At 29.1% G+C, this 13,304-nt stretch overlaps 1 protein-coding gene and 1 long non-coding RNA gene across 3 annotated transcripts; both read right to left on the bottom strand.

The window, feature by feature from the left end:
- Positions 1-2,542: 2,542 nt before the first annotated feature.
- On the bottom strand, positions 2,543-4,797 carry LOC145117019 (uncharacterized). 2 transcript variants are annotated; one of them, XR_013712429.1, is made up of 4 exons: positions 4,591-4,797; positions 4,408-4,507; positions 4,021-4,313; positions 2,544-2,718 (listed from the first exon to the last, which is right to left on the bottom strand). It is a non-coding gene; the product is annotated as an uncharacterized LOC145117019 (long non-coding RNA). The 2 variants fall into 2 exon arrangements; XR_013712428.1 differs by having other exon boundaries at positions 2,543-2,718; positions 4,021-4,507.
- A 1,251-nt stretch (positions 4,798-6,048) lies between these two features.
- On the bottom strand, positions 6,049-7,484 carry LOC145113386 (uncharacterized). Its single transcript, XM_079049486.1, has 2 exons — positions 6,998-7,484; positions 6,049-6,280 (listed from the first exon to the last, which is right to left on the bottom strand). Exons 1-2 carry the CDS (start codon positions 7,446-7,448, stop codon positions 6,261-6,263), a joined length of 471 nt encoding a protein of 156 aa, XP_078905612.1. The 5' UTR covers positions 7,449-7,484; the 3' UTR covers positions 6,049-6,260.
- Positions 7,485-13,304: the final 5,820 nt, after the last annotated feature.

Raw genomic sequence — 13,304 nt, 5'->3', positions numbered from 1 at the left:
TATATATATATAAAACAAAAAAACCCTAAAAATCATAAAAATGCATAAAAAAATACTTAGAGATCACAAATTTTTTTTTTGAATTTTTTTATGAAAAAATCGCAACTTTTTTAATAAAATCGCTGGAAAAAAATAAAAAATCAATTTTTTTTATAAGAAAAAAGAGGCTTTTTTCAAAAAAAATTTCAGCGATTTTGTATAGAAGCAGCGATTTTTTCATAAAAAAATTCAAAAAAAAGTTTTGTCATCTCTAAGTAATTTTTTATGCATTTTTATGATTTTTAGAGTTTTTTGTTTTCCATAAAACCTATATATATATATATATATATATATATATATATATATATATATATATATATATATATATATATATATATATATATCAAGGTTGTAAAAAATGTTTGACGTTAGCTAATCGGTGGAATTAGATTAAGAGATTAATCGACTAGACGAGAATTAATCAGAGACTATTAGCTGCTAATTTGTTGAATTTCAAAAAAAAAAATATGACTAATATCATAAAAAATATGTTCATATGATTAATACAACATTAATCATACTTCTAATAGTTTCTATTGATATATAACTTCTTCAAAGTGTTTAAATTCTATCGTTTTCAACTGCTTCACTTATTGTGTATGCATGGATTAATCGTTAGGTGCCTTCTACTTGGTCGAGTAGCATCTAAGGATTAATCGGAGATTAATCGAGAGTTAATCGAGATTTTTACAACACCGATATATATATATATATATATATATATATATATATATATATATATATATATATATATATATATATATAGGGAAAACTACAATAAAGTCCCTACATATTGGCCTCATAATCGATTTAGTCCCTATATATTTTTTTATTCAATTAAGTCCCAAATACCGGTAATCGTATTCAATTTAACCATTTGACTCGGTCAACAGGTCATCCAACTTTCAAAAATTACATTTTTGGCCCAGATTTCATAATTTATTACAAATTTGGTCCAAAATTTACACTTTTGGCCCAGATTTTAAATTTTGTTACAAATTTGGTCCAAACTTTACCCGTTTTGCCCAAATTTTAGAATTTTATTATGAATTCAACCTAATATTAGTTTTTTTATAACTTTTTTTTCAAAGATTTGTTTCTAATATGTTTTTTCTTTATAAAATCATATTTATACAAAAAAAAACGTATTTTCACATAAAAATCTTATATTTTCTATATAAAAACTTTTTTTAACAAGTTTTTTGTATATGAAATATCTAGTTATAAAAATAGGTATTTATTAAGTATATAAATATATACAAATCCGTTTTTATAAAAAAATATATACAAAAACGTATTTTACAAAAAAAATGTATACAAACACCTATTTTATCTATATTTTTTTATAAAATCGTGTTTGTTTACATTTTTTTTATAAAAACGTATTTGAATAATTTTTTTTATATAATACGTGTTTGTATACATTTTATAAAATGTATACAAACACGATTTTATAAAATATATACAAACACGTATTATATAAAAAAATTATACAAACAAGATTTTATAGAATGTATACAAACACGTATTATATAAAAAATTATTCAACATGTTTTTATATAAAAATATAAACAAACACGATTTTATAAAAAAAAATATAGATACACACCTCTCTCTCTCTCTCTCTATATATATATATATATATATATATATATATATAGGTGATAAGTGTTTGTATACATTTTTTTTATAAAAACGGATTTGTATATATATATATATATATATATATATATATATATATATATATATATATATATATATATAGTTAATAAATACATATTTTTATAACTAGATATTTCATATACAAAACACTTTTTAAAAAAGTTCTTATATAGAAAATATAAGATTTTTATGTGAAAATACGTTTTTTTTGTATAAATATGATTTTATAAAGAAAAAACATATTAGAAACAATTTTTGGAGAAAAAATGTTGTAAAAAAAACTAAAGTTAGGATGAAGTCATAATAAAATTCTAAAATTTGGGCAAAAAGGGTAAAGTTTGGACCAAATTTGTAACAAAATTTAAAATCTGGGCCAAAAGTGTAAATTTTGGACCAAATTTATAATAAATTTTGAAATCTGGGTCAAAAATGTAATTTTTGAAAGTTGGATGACCTGTTGACAAGGTCAAAGGGTTAAATTGAATACGATTACCGGTATTTGGAACTTAATTGAATAAAAAAAATATATGGACTAAATCGATTATGAAGCCAATATGTAAGGACTTTATTGCAGTTTTCCATATATATATATATATATATATATATATATATATATATATATATATATATATATATAGGAGTGGTTCAAATGAAAACAATAAAAGATTAAGAACCCTAATAACCCCAATTAATTAGTAAATATTTACACGATACTCTTATTAAACATATTAAAATCCTAATTTTTTTTTGTGTTTTTGGTATGAAAAAAACAAACTTATAATTTTTACAGTTTAATATTTTCATTCGTATATGCTCTCATATTTTAATACAAAACTTATATTAAATACAGATTTACACAATCCATTTACAGTTTAACGCAAAAAATTCACAACTTAATACAAACTGTTTTACAATAATTCACTAATTCAAAGAAGTCAAAAACTTAAACTCTACCACCACATGCCACCACCAACCACCTGTATCAACATAATAGCCGTCATTTCTTCCAAATCCGATCTGTAGATAAAGTCATGCATTAACAACTTAAATACTTCATTCACAGTCTAATAATGCCTATTAATTCACTCGTTTTGAATTTAATGCAAAAAAATTATAAAAACTAGTGGATTCTTACAAATTTATACAACAAAAAAATAAATATATTCATAAGAAAATTAACACCAAAATTTATACATAAATTATTCCTATTTTAACACAAATTATAAAAAATTCACAGCAAAATGCAGTCAATTCACAATTTAAACAGAAAATCCATAGTTTAATGCAGTCAATTCACATTTTTAAACACAAAATCACAGTTTAATATAAAAAATTTATAGTTTAATATAGAAAATTAACAGCTTAATGCATTCAATGCATAGTTTAAAACACAAAATCACAGTTTAATACATAAGATTCATAGCTTAATACAGTCAATTCACAGTTTAAACAAAAAAAATCACAGCTTAATGCAGTCAATTCACAATTTAAAACACAAAAATCACATCTTAATATACAAAGTTCATAGCTTAGTACAATAAATCTCAGTTTAATATACAAAAAGTATGCATTCACAACCATATTATCAACTTAACACTCTTAATACAATTAATTCATAATTTAATACACAAAATTTACAGCTTAATACAATGAACGAACAATTTAATACACAAATTTCACATCTATATAGTCAATTTACAATTTAAACATAAAATTTACATCTTAATAGAAGTTAACACTAAGATAATAAAACAACAAATGAGAGATTAAAACATTGAATTCACACCTTAACAGAAGAACAAAAACGATAAAAAAATGCACTGTAGAGATCTATAATAGATGTAAGTAGAAAAATAAATATAAAACATGCATTCATAGCTTAAAACTTATAAAAAATCATATATTCTCAGCTTAAACTTGTAACAAATCATGTATTCACAACATAAAACTAACATTTTCTTATTCATAACATTTAAAATAATATTAACATGACTAAAAAATTAATAAAAACATCTAAACATCAATTCACAACTTAAAAAACCTAGATTCATATTATTTAAGAAAACATTAACATTATAACACATTTTAAATTCAATTCACAACATAACAACTAAAAAACCTAAGTTATGAAACAAAAATCTATGCAAGTATCATAACAAATAAGAACATAAACTTGGATTCGCGTAATAATAACATTGGATTCACAACTTAATAGTAGGTAAAACTAATATTAAGAAAAACAAACAATAAAAAATAGATTACAACATTAAATTCACAGTTTAACAAAAGGAAAAATAATCAACACAAAAATTGACATACCTGATGTAGATCTGGTGGTGTTTCACCTGGGATCAGAGAGAAAAAGATGGAGACAAGTTTGCGGTGTTTCACCAAATCTGAGACTTGAAGAAAATGAAACCAAATCCCGTCGGAGCTTGTAGACCTGTACATCGATGTTGACAAAAATCGCAGATCTAGACATTTGTGGGGCGAAAATCATAGATCTGGACCAGAAAACTTCTAATCTTGCAGTTGAGGAAACAAAGATGATAGATCTAGTGTGGGTAAGCTCTTATGCGATGTAGATGGTAATGTTTCACTTGAGATGTAACCTGAAACACATCAGATCTGCATCAGATCTAGTAGTTTTTCAACAAATATCAGAGAGGATGAGAAGGATGCGAGAGAAATAGAAGGAGGCGGCACATCTGATGGTGTTTCACTGAAGATCAGAGGATGACGATTACAGTGGTGACGATCGTTGACGATAGTGGTGGATCTTCGTTGCTTGTTGGAACTTGTTGATCTGGAACAGAAAATCATAGATCTAGTGGTGTTAATCGTGGATCTGAAACTGAAAATGTAGATCCGGAATCATTTGGAGCATACCGATCTGATGGAAGTGGTTGGCCGGTGGTAGGAGGCGGCAACAACGGTGGTGCAGTGGTGGTTGGTGGTGGTAAGGTTGGTGTGTTCTTCAAGCTTGGTGAGAGAGTTTGAAAGAGTTTGAGGACTTAAGTGTTTGACATATGATACATAATAATGAGTATTAAGTTTAATTTGTCAAAAAAAAGTGGTTCTTACGGGTTCTTAATCTTTTTTGGTTCTTATTTGAACCTTTACCTATATATATATATATATATATATATATATATATATATATATATATATATATATATATATATATATATATATATATATATATAGGGTTAGGTTGATGTGAGACGGCCTAATTTTGTGAGACCGTGAGACGCAATCCTAACTACTCATTTAGTAGATAAAAAAAACATTTTTAAAATGCAAAATAATTGAAAATTTCAGAAAAAAAAAGTTTTCAAATATTATTTTCGGAATTTATATTTTCCAAAAAAAAAAAAAATACATTTTTTTACATATTCTAGTAGAATATTAGAATATTCTACATATCTGACAAATCTAGTACAATATTCTAACATTTTAAAAATCACATTAGAATATTTACAGTGTAATATTCTATTAGAATATTTCACGTATTTTAAAAAAAAACGGTAATTTTTTTATTTTTTTAGGTAACTAAAGTTTCGAAAATAATAATTAAATTTTTTTTTTGGATTTTTTCTTTTATTTTGCATTTTAAAATTATTTTTAGATTTGGTCTCACGGTCTCATAAAATTAGCATGGTCTCAAATGAACCTGAACCTATATATATATATATATATATATATATATATATATATATATATATATATATATATATATATATATATATATATATATATATATATATATATATATATTACGTGTTACCTTTGTTTTGATATATTATATTCACAAAACGACTTATAATGAATGATAACTTTAATGATAACTTAATCATTAAAGTTAGATAGTTAGATAAACTCTAGAAAAATTTGTTAAGTGGGTTTCTAGTCAGGTGAAAGAAGAAAAAGAAAGTGAATTTATATTTAGCAGGAAGACTTCTAAGCCTTCTAAAACTTAGGAAACAAACCTTCTTGCAAACTGAAATTTATTATGGGCGAATTTGTTATAAGAGTTTTTGTGTGTGTAGGTGTGTAAAAGAAGCTCGCGCATCTTATTAAAAAAATGAATGAGAATACTTTTACTTCTAAGCCTATGACCTTGTTAGGGAGGCTAGATTATATGTCGTTTTTATTTAATGAATTAAAAATATATTTATAGGTTTTAGTGCGGATATAATATATATAAAGCCCATAATTTAAACTAACTAATATAAAAGCGGCAAATTTTGTGCAATATGTACGTAAAGTGTACGTGAACTGTGACTTTAATGACTACTGATTAGTTTTTATATAATAAGTTAATGCCGGTAATATTAAAGACTGATATACAAAAGGGATGAGAATTCCTTCAACTGCAAATATTTGTACAGAAAACAGAAACAGTTAAATGACTTCTCTACACACATCAATATCTTAAACCTAATACTTCTCCAAATATTAATTAGCTTGGAAAATACCAAATTAAAAATGAAATAAAATAAAAACTTCACCCTCAGTAATACCTACTTCATTCCTTAATTAAATTCCCCTTGGTTAGTTCACTTGTATCGATTGCTTCCTGAAAACGAAAGTAGTGAATATCAATGAATTTGTCCATGATCAAATAAGTCTCTAGTACTTGATGAAGGTCATAATATGTAACGGTATGCAAAAAAGATGTACACTTTAATGCTATAATTATTGAGTAGGTACATAACCTATCGTGTATTTCTACATAACAATGTCACAAATATATACAAGATAATAGAGTTGAGTTGTCATAGACCCTACATAACAATGGCTTCAAAAGACTGAGACATTTCATAAAATTAATATTTTATGAAATCCAATCTTTTCTAAAGCTATTGACGATTAAAATCATTTTTATTCTGAAAAGATTTAGAAAAAAGTTGCGGGCATTCTACATGTTAGCATGCTTAATTACTACTTAAATTTCTAAATATATATTAAATCGTCCTACTTCATTTCGTTACAAACTAATTATTACTTTTTGTATAAATAAGCATCAAAACACTATTGTTTACTAGAAAATGCAAATTTTGAAATATTATGGAAACATAAATGTAAAAGAAATTAGGTTTGGAACTAGATTGTCTACCTAACATACACGCCCATATCCAAATAGGGGGTTGTACAGTTTTTTTATGTAAAAAATAATTAAATTGTTTTATTTGAAATGTTTGAATCCGCCATGGAAACAAACTCCAGTATAACTCGATCGTTTTTACAAAAAATAAATCAAATAAGATAGTTGAAAAGCAGCATGCAAGCGAACCTGAGAACTTTGGACTGTAAAAAGTAGGCTTGATCTTTGCTTCATCAATGGTCTCTAACCCTCCAAGATTCTTATGATCAGTTTTCCCATTTTGAGTTTTTCGAAGTCCAAACTTCTCTCTCCACCATCCTGTTGAGTTCTTATGGTGGATGAAGACGCCATCACCACCACCATTATCATCATCATCATCATCACCTGCAAGAAGCTCATCTCTGAGTGTTAGCACCTGCTTCTCCTTCAATGGTGGAAGCTTGCCTTTGAAGAAGACCTCGTCTGCAGAGTTTGAAGAGAAAGAGGGAACGGAAAACTCGAAATCAGAAGAGACTGGAGCTTCTGTGTAACTGTTTTCATGGTGGTTTGATTCAACGAAATCGTTTGAGAAGGAGATTCTTGGGCCCATATAGCCTCCTTGTTTTTCGTTGTTTATCTGCTGCATGTTTAAGCATGCCATTGATGACAGTCACCAAAATGCAATGGCTTTTTTGTTTGAAGTGGGTAGTGATTGTATTGTTGGCCTGCTATTTATACACGACTGCTATTCTTTACTTTCTTTTTTTTCATTATTTTATTAAAAACATGATTTTTTTTATCGGATTTAAGTAGGCAGTGACAAACGGGATAGATTGAGGTAATATTTGTATGACAAAAATGCAAATATGGTCCCTGTGGTTTGTCATTTTTTGTGGATATGGTCCAAGCCTTTTAAAAATTGGATTTCTGGTCCTTATTGAGAGGTTTGTTTGTGGAACAAGTCCCTGAAGTTAACTTCCGTTTGTTTGTGGCTGTTAAACCCCTCACGTGCATTGCACACGAGGGCATAAATGTCTTTTTACTTGAGGGACCATTTTTACAATTCCTGAAATAAACCCACTTGTTACCGTATTAGCGTCATATTACACACAAAATATTTAGTTATCTCTTACACTTCCATCTTCTTCGTCATTCATTTTGAACACAAAAACCCTAATCAAGACTTGGTCCAAGGTGTTTACTTGTTTTTGCCAAGGTTGCAAAAATCACTCGACGGTAGCTCGATGTTCGATTGGTGTTAAGGGATTAATCGGTCTTGGCGGGGATTAATCGGGGACCATAGATTATTAATAAAATATTAAAATTAATTAAATATTAATATATCTTAAGAAAAACAAGTACTTCAAAATTAAAAAATAAGAAAATTTGTAATTTGGAAATTTGAAAATACAAAAATATGAACATTTTGGTATAATATTTGAAATTTTGAAAATTTAAAAATTTTGGAGTAAAAAAAAAAGTTGGTTTTTTGAATTTTTTTAAAATTTTTTGACCTTTTTTGATTTTTTTTTTTTACTTTTTTCGACTTTTTTTTGACTTTTGTTGACCGATTAATCCCGCCAAGGCCGATTAATCCCGCCAAAGCCGATTAATCCTAAATTTCCGATTAATGCCCTAATCCTCGACGGTTGGAGAACGTCAAACGATTAATCCACGATTAATCGCCGATTAATCCCGATTTCTGCAACCATGGTTTTTGCTTTTCAACTGTAAATGGTGTTCGTAATGTGGGCGATTAGGCCAAAAGGCGAGACGTATGACATCACAAATGAATATGGTTAGTTTCACTTCTCCTCTGTTTACGAAATTTTGTTGGGTTTCTTGATGATCTGAAGAACAGAGCCAAAAATACAAACATCTGATAATTTTTTACTTAATGTTTTTTGTATCTTGTAGAGCGTGTACCCACAATGTTCACCATAAAGCTACACCATGGTGGAAATTTTACCAAGCTTCCGAACACGAAATATGTTAAAGGTGAAGTGCGATATATTGATTTAGTAGACATTGATGAGTTCTCAGTTCATGAACTAGATGCAATGATGCTAGAGCTAGGTTACTCTGTACCCCCAGTAATATATTACCATTTTAGGATTCCTCATGAAGACTTGGATTTTGGTCTTAGAGCTTTAGGGAATGATAATGATGTCTTGAATTTGGCTCAATATATTGGAGATAACAAGGTCATTGAAGTGTATACAGAACATGGACAAACTAATTTGCTGACCTATTTTATGTCTCCAAAAGGAAAGCAAAAGGTTATTATTAAGGAGCTCTGTGATGGTGATCTTCCAAAAGAAGCAAATGTACCTCAAGTACCAGCAAAGGATAAAACCCCAATAATAGATGAAGCTAATGATCAAACACAGTTGGCAGGGTATATGTCCTTGATACTCTTTGACAGAGTCCATACACAAGTTTCACCAGAGTATAGAAAAAATGGAAGGGTGAACTCAATAGTTGGTCAAAGTTCTTGTGCCAAGAAGCTTCGTTTAGTTGAATTGGATGATGTAGTAGAAGATCAAGGTGGTGATCATGCTAAATTGGATGATGTTGTACAAGATCAAGGTGGTGAGAATCCTAAATTAGATGATGTGGTACAAGATCATGCTGGTGAGCATGCTAACATGGATGATGTGGGACAAGATCAAGATGCTGAGCATGCTAACATGGATGATGTGGTACAAGATCAAGGTGGTGACCATGATAACTTTGATTATGATGACTTTCATTATGAGAACTTTTCTCATGATCACTTTGATCCTTTTGATGGAGAACATTATCAACCACCAGAAGATGAGAATGTTGAAGACCATCAGTCTGAACATGAAACGTCTGCTGACAGTGATGATCTTGGGCAACAATCAGAAGAACAGTATGATGAACTTGTTGATGATGAAAACAATGTATCAGAAGTGGAGGTGGATATGACTGACTTTAACCTTAATCTTGATAAGGATGATGGTTGTGTTCAAATGGATGGGTTTCATAACGGGGTTGGGAAAAATGATGAACATGAGGACATAGAAGTCATTGACAATGATAGATGGGATACCACAATACTATTAGAACATATATATGGTTGCATATTTTGGGATAATGTAATTGCACTATATGCTTGTAGTCTATTATGTAATTGCAACCTTGGTTATTATGGTTTTTGGTTATTGTTGTGTATTATGTAATTACAATCAATTATTCACATTAACCTTTCTTTCACCTTACAAAAAACTACAAAGAACCTTACAAACAACATAAGCAATTCCATAAAATTCATATTTATATCAGGAAGAACTGAACTACATAAACAACTTACTTTGACCTTACAAACAACTGCAAAGAACCTAGGTCAAAGTACCAAAAACCATTAATCCACCCAAAAACCACACTTTTATCGATCTTCAACAAAAAAAAATCCACCCCATTGCCCTATTACCTAAACCTAAACAGACCTTATGAACAAAATCACAAAAAACACCCAACTAGCCAACAACAGAATCTTTAGAGCTGTGCACCAAGCTTGCATTCGGTTCATATTTCTCAATAGTCCAGGAATAATGACTTTAGACCTTTCACACATGGGGGGATCAACCCATCTGATGAAGCGACAAGCAGAATCCTTCAAAAAGGGGAAAATAACAAATGTTATTTGATTACAAATCAAAATGGGTGCAAACAGATTTCTTTACCTTTTGAGGGAAAGCATAGAAACGTCTGCCTGGGTTCTTCAGTGTCCATGAGCATTTAACAACAGCAAACTTACCACAAAAACAGAGAACCATCGTGTGATTAACTGACAAGACGACCGTTAACAAAGAGAGATGAGAGAAGGAAGAACAACTTGAAAGTTACAGAACAACGTTTGGGGAAGAACTTGAACGTTGGGGAAGTCTTTATATATTAGTTCAAGAATTGTAAAAATGGTCCCTCAAGTAAAAAGACATTTATACCCTCGTGTGCAATGCACGTGAGGGGTTTAACAGCCACAAACAAACGGAAGTTAACTCCAGGGACTTGTTCCACAAACAAACCTCTGAATAAGGACTAGAAATCCAATTTTTAAAAGGTTTGGACCATATCCACAAAAAATGACAAACCACAGGGACCATTTTTGCATTTTTGTCTATTTGTATTGGTCAAATTAAACAGGTTAATTACTTAATATGTGTGATTAGGTTTACTTGAAACACTTTTGGGCCAAAAATAATAAATAAATATTTGGAGAAATCTCCATAAAATCCCAATATTTTGGTTTATAAAAGTCTTAAATTTTATTTTGTTTACAAAAAAGTCTCGATTATCAGATAAAAAAAAATCAAATCAGCCATTATTTTTACCGGTAAACTATTTTAAAGGAAAACTCGTTTTTATGTTCATATAAGAAACTATTGACTGACGACAAATCAATCAATACAATAGCAAGTTAGGTGAGATTGTAAGAGAAGAGCATGAGTTTTATCCTTAAATCTTAAGCATATATGAATAATTCCTCCATTGAACAATTACTTCAAAAGTCAACAATTTTAAATTTCGAAGCTCCAAAACACCAATACCATAAGAAATGTGGTGTTTGTTCTTCTCGAGAATTTGTACAATCTTACACAACCTACTATTGTATTGATTTGTTTGTCATCAGTCAATGATTTTTTATATGAACATAACCATTGGTTTTCCCTTAACATTTTAGATAGATTGTAATAAGGTGTTCAACACATAATTTGAATATACTATAATATTTGTAACATAAACTTGTGTGGAAAATCGATCATATGGACGATGATAAGTTCAAAATGATGCTAACATCATTGTTTTGTGGAAGATAATTGGCGATAGAAGACTATGAACCTTAGTTTTATGAAGCTTAATGACGTTTATATCTATTCATAATTTCAACCAATAAATTTCTAGATTTTTAGTGAAAGGTTAATATAGTTGAAAGTAAAAAATAAATTGGGGCTTTTTCATAAACCGACACAAATAATGAGACTTTTCTAGAGGTAACAGGGTAAAAAATATTTTACCAGCAAAAATGATTTGATTTAAATTTGTTATCCGGTAATCGGAACTTTTTTTATAAACAAAATTGAAACTTTTGCATCAACTAGATCAAAATATCATGATTTTTCTGGAGATTTATTTAAATATTAGGGTAGCACGGGCGGACTCATGTGGTTCCTGGCGTCCCAGGCCACCGCTCCGCTTCAGCCTCTTAGTGTAAAATAAATCTATTAAGGTGCGACCTTTTGAAATACTAATGTAACTATTATTTTACATTTGATTGGGATTTTTTTTGTGACCCCGCTATCGAATGTTTTTACGTCTTTATATTTAGGAGTAAGTGGTTGCACATGTCAAAACGAGTCGTCCCTAATAAGGGGTGGAAAGATCAAAAGCACTTTTTGTACAAATATTATTAATAACTAGAAAGTTTACCCCCGCTACGCGGGGGCCAGAAGCGTTCAATGTTGTTTCCGAATTGATAAATATGACAGACATATAAAGTGCAAGGATGAAAAGTCCGGGTTTTTGCCCCAGACAAAAAATGTAAAAGTTTTGACTGCAAGGACTAGAAGTGTGAAAATGGCTAAAGAATTAAAGGGGTATAAATTAGCAACTTTTTAGAAAAGGGATCAAAGTTGTCAAACCGTTAAAGTTTTGTGGCCAAACTTTAAATATTAAAAGGTTCCAAAAAAGTGTAAAAATATTGATTGCAAGGACCAAAAGTGACAAAATGGGTAAAGAATAATGACCAAAGTTGCCAAAAAACATCCAAATTTAGTATTTCTAACTTCCAACAATAATACAGGGACCAATTCTGCCAAAAAAATGAGAAGTTGAATGGAACACAAACAAAAGGACATGAATAAATTAATTGAAGAAGTACAGGGACCGAATATGTAAATCAAGGGACCAAGCTTGGACAAAGTATCCCAAATTATTCCTTTCTTCCACAACTTTAATATATATATAATAATAACAAGAAAGAAAGGAAGCAAGTGTTTCCACTTCAGAAGACATATAGTTGTGAAAGACATTAGACTATGTCTACCTGGAGAAGAAGATATACAGACGTTTTGACGTCTATGATCTTTTAAAAAACAGATTACAATGAAAATGTCTACCTGTAGAAAGAGCTTTAGTAAGATTAATTAATTTGATATGAAGAATAAATACAATATGAAATTTAAAATGATGTGATGATTATTAAATGCAGATCTTACCGTAAACAATTACTATTGATTTAATTTATGTTCAGTTTTACATGTTTACGTTTCCATGAATACTATTGTATTCAAAATATCCCATCACTCATATTTTAAGGAAGAATGTAATGAAGTAAGACAAATGTGAGGTATTGATAGATTATTAATTGACAGTTATAACATAGTGATGTAACTAACATCCACATGTACGCAATGATGATTGTGTATTGAAAGAACTCATGCTTAAAGAATTAGTTAATATAAATTTTGTCCGAGTAATACTAAGATGATAA

The sequence above is a fragment of the Lactuca virosa genome, chromosome 5 (genome assembly GCF_052849685.1).
Source record: "Lactuca virosa cultivar CGN04683 chromosome 5, Lactuca_virosa_CGN04683_v6, whole genome shotgun sequence".
Lineage (NCBI taxonomy): Eukaryota > Viridiplantae > Streptophyta > Magnoliopsida > Asterales > Asteraceae > Lactuca > Lactuca virosa.
This window is presented reverse-complemented; position numbering and strand designations above follow the sequence as displayed.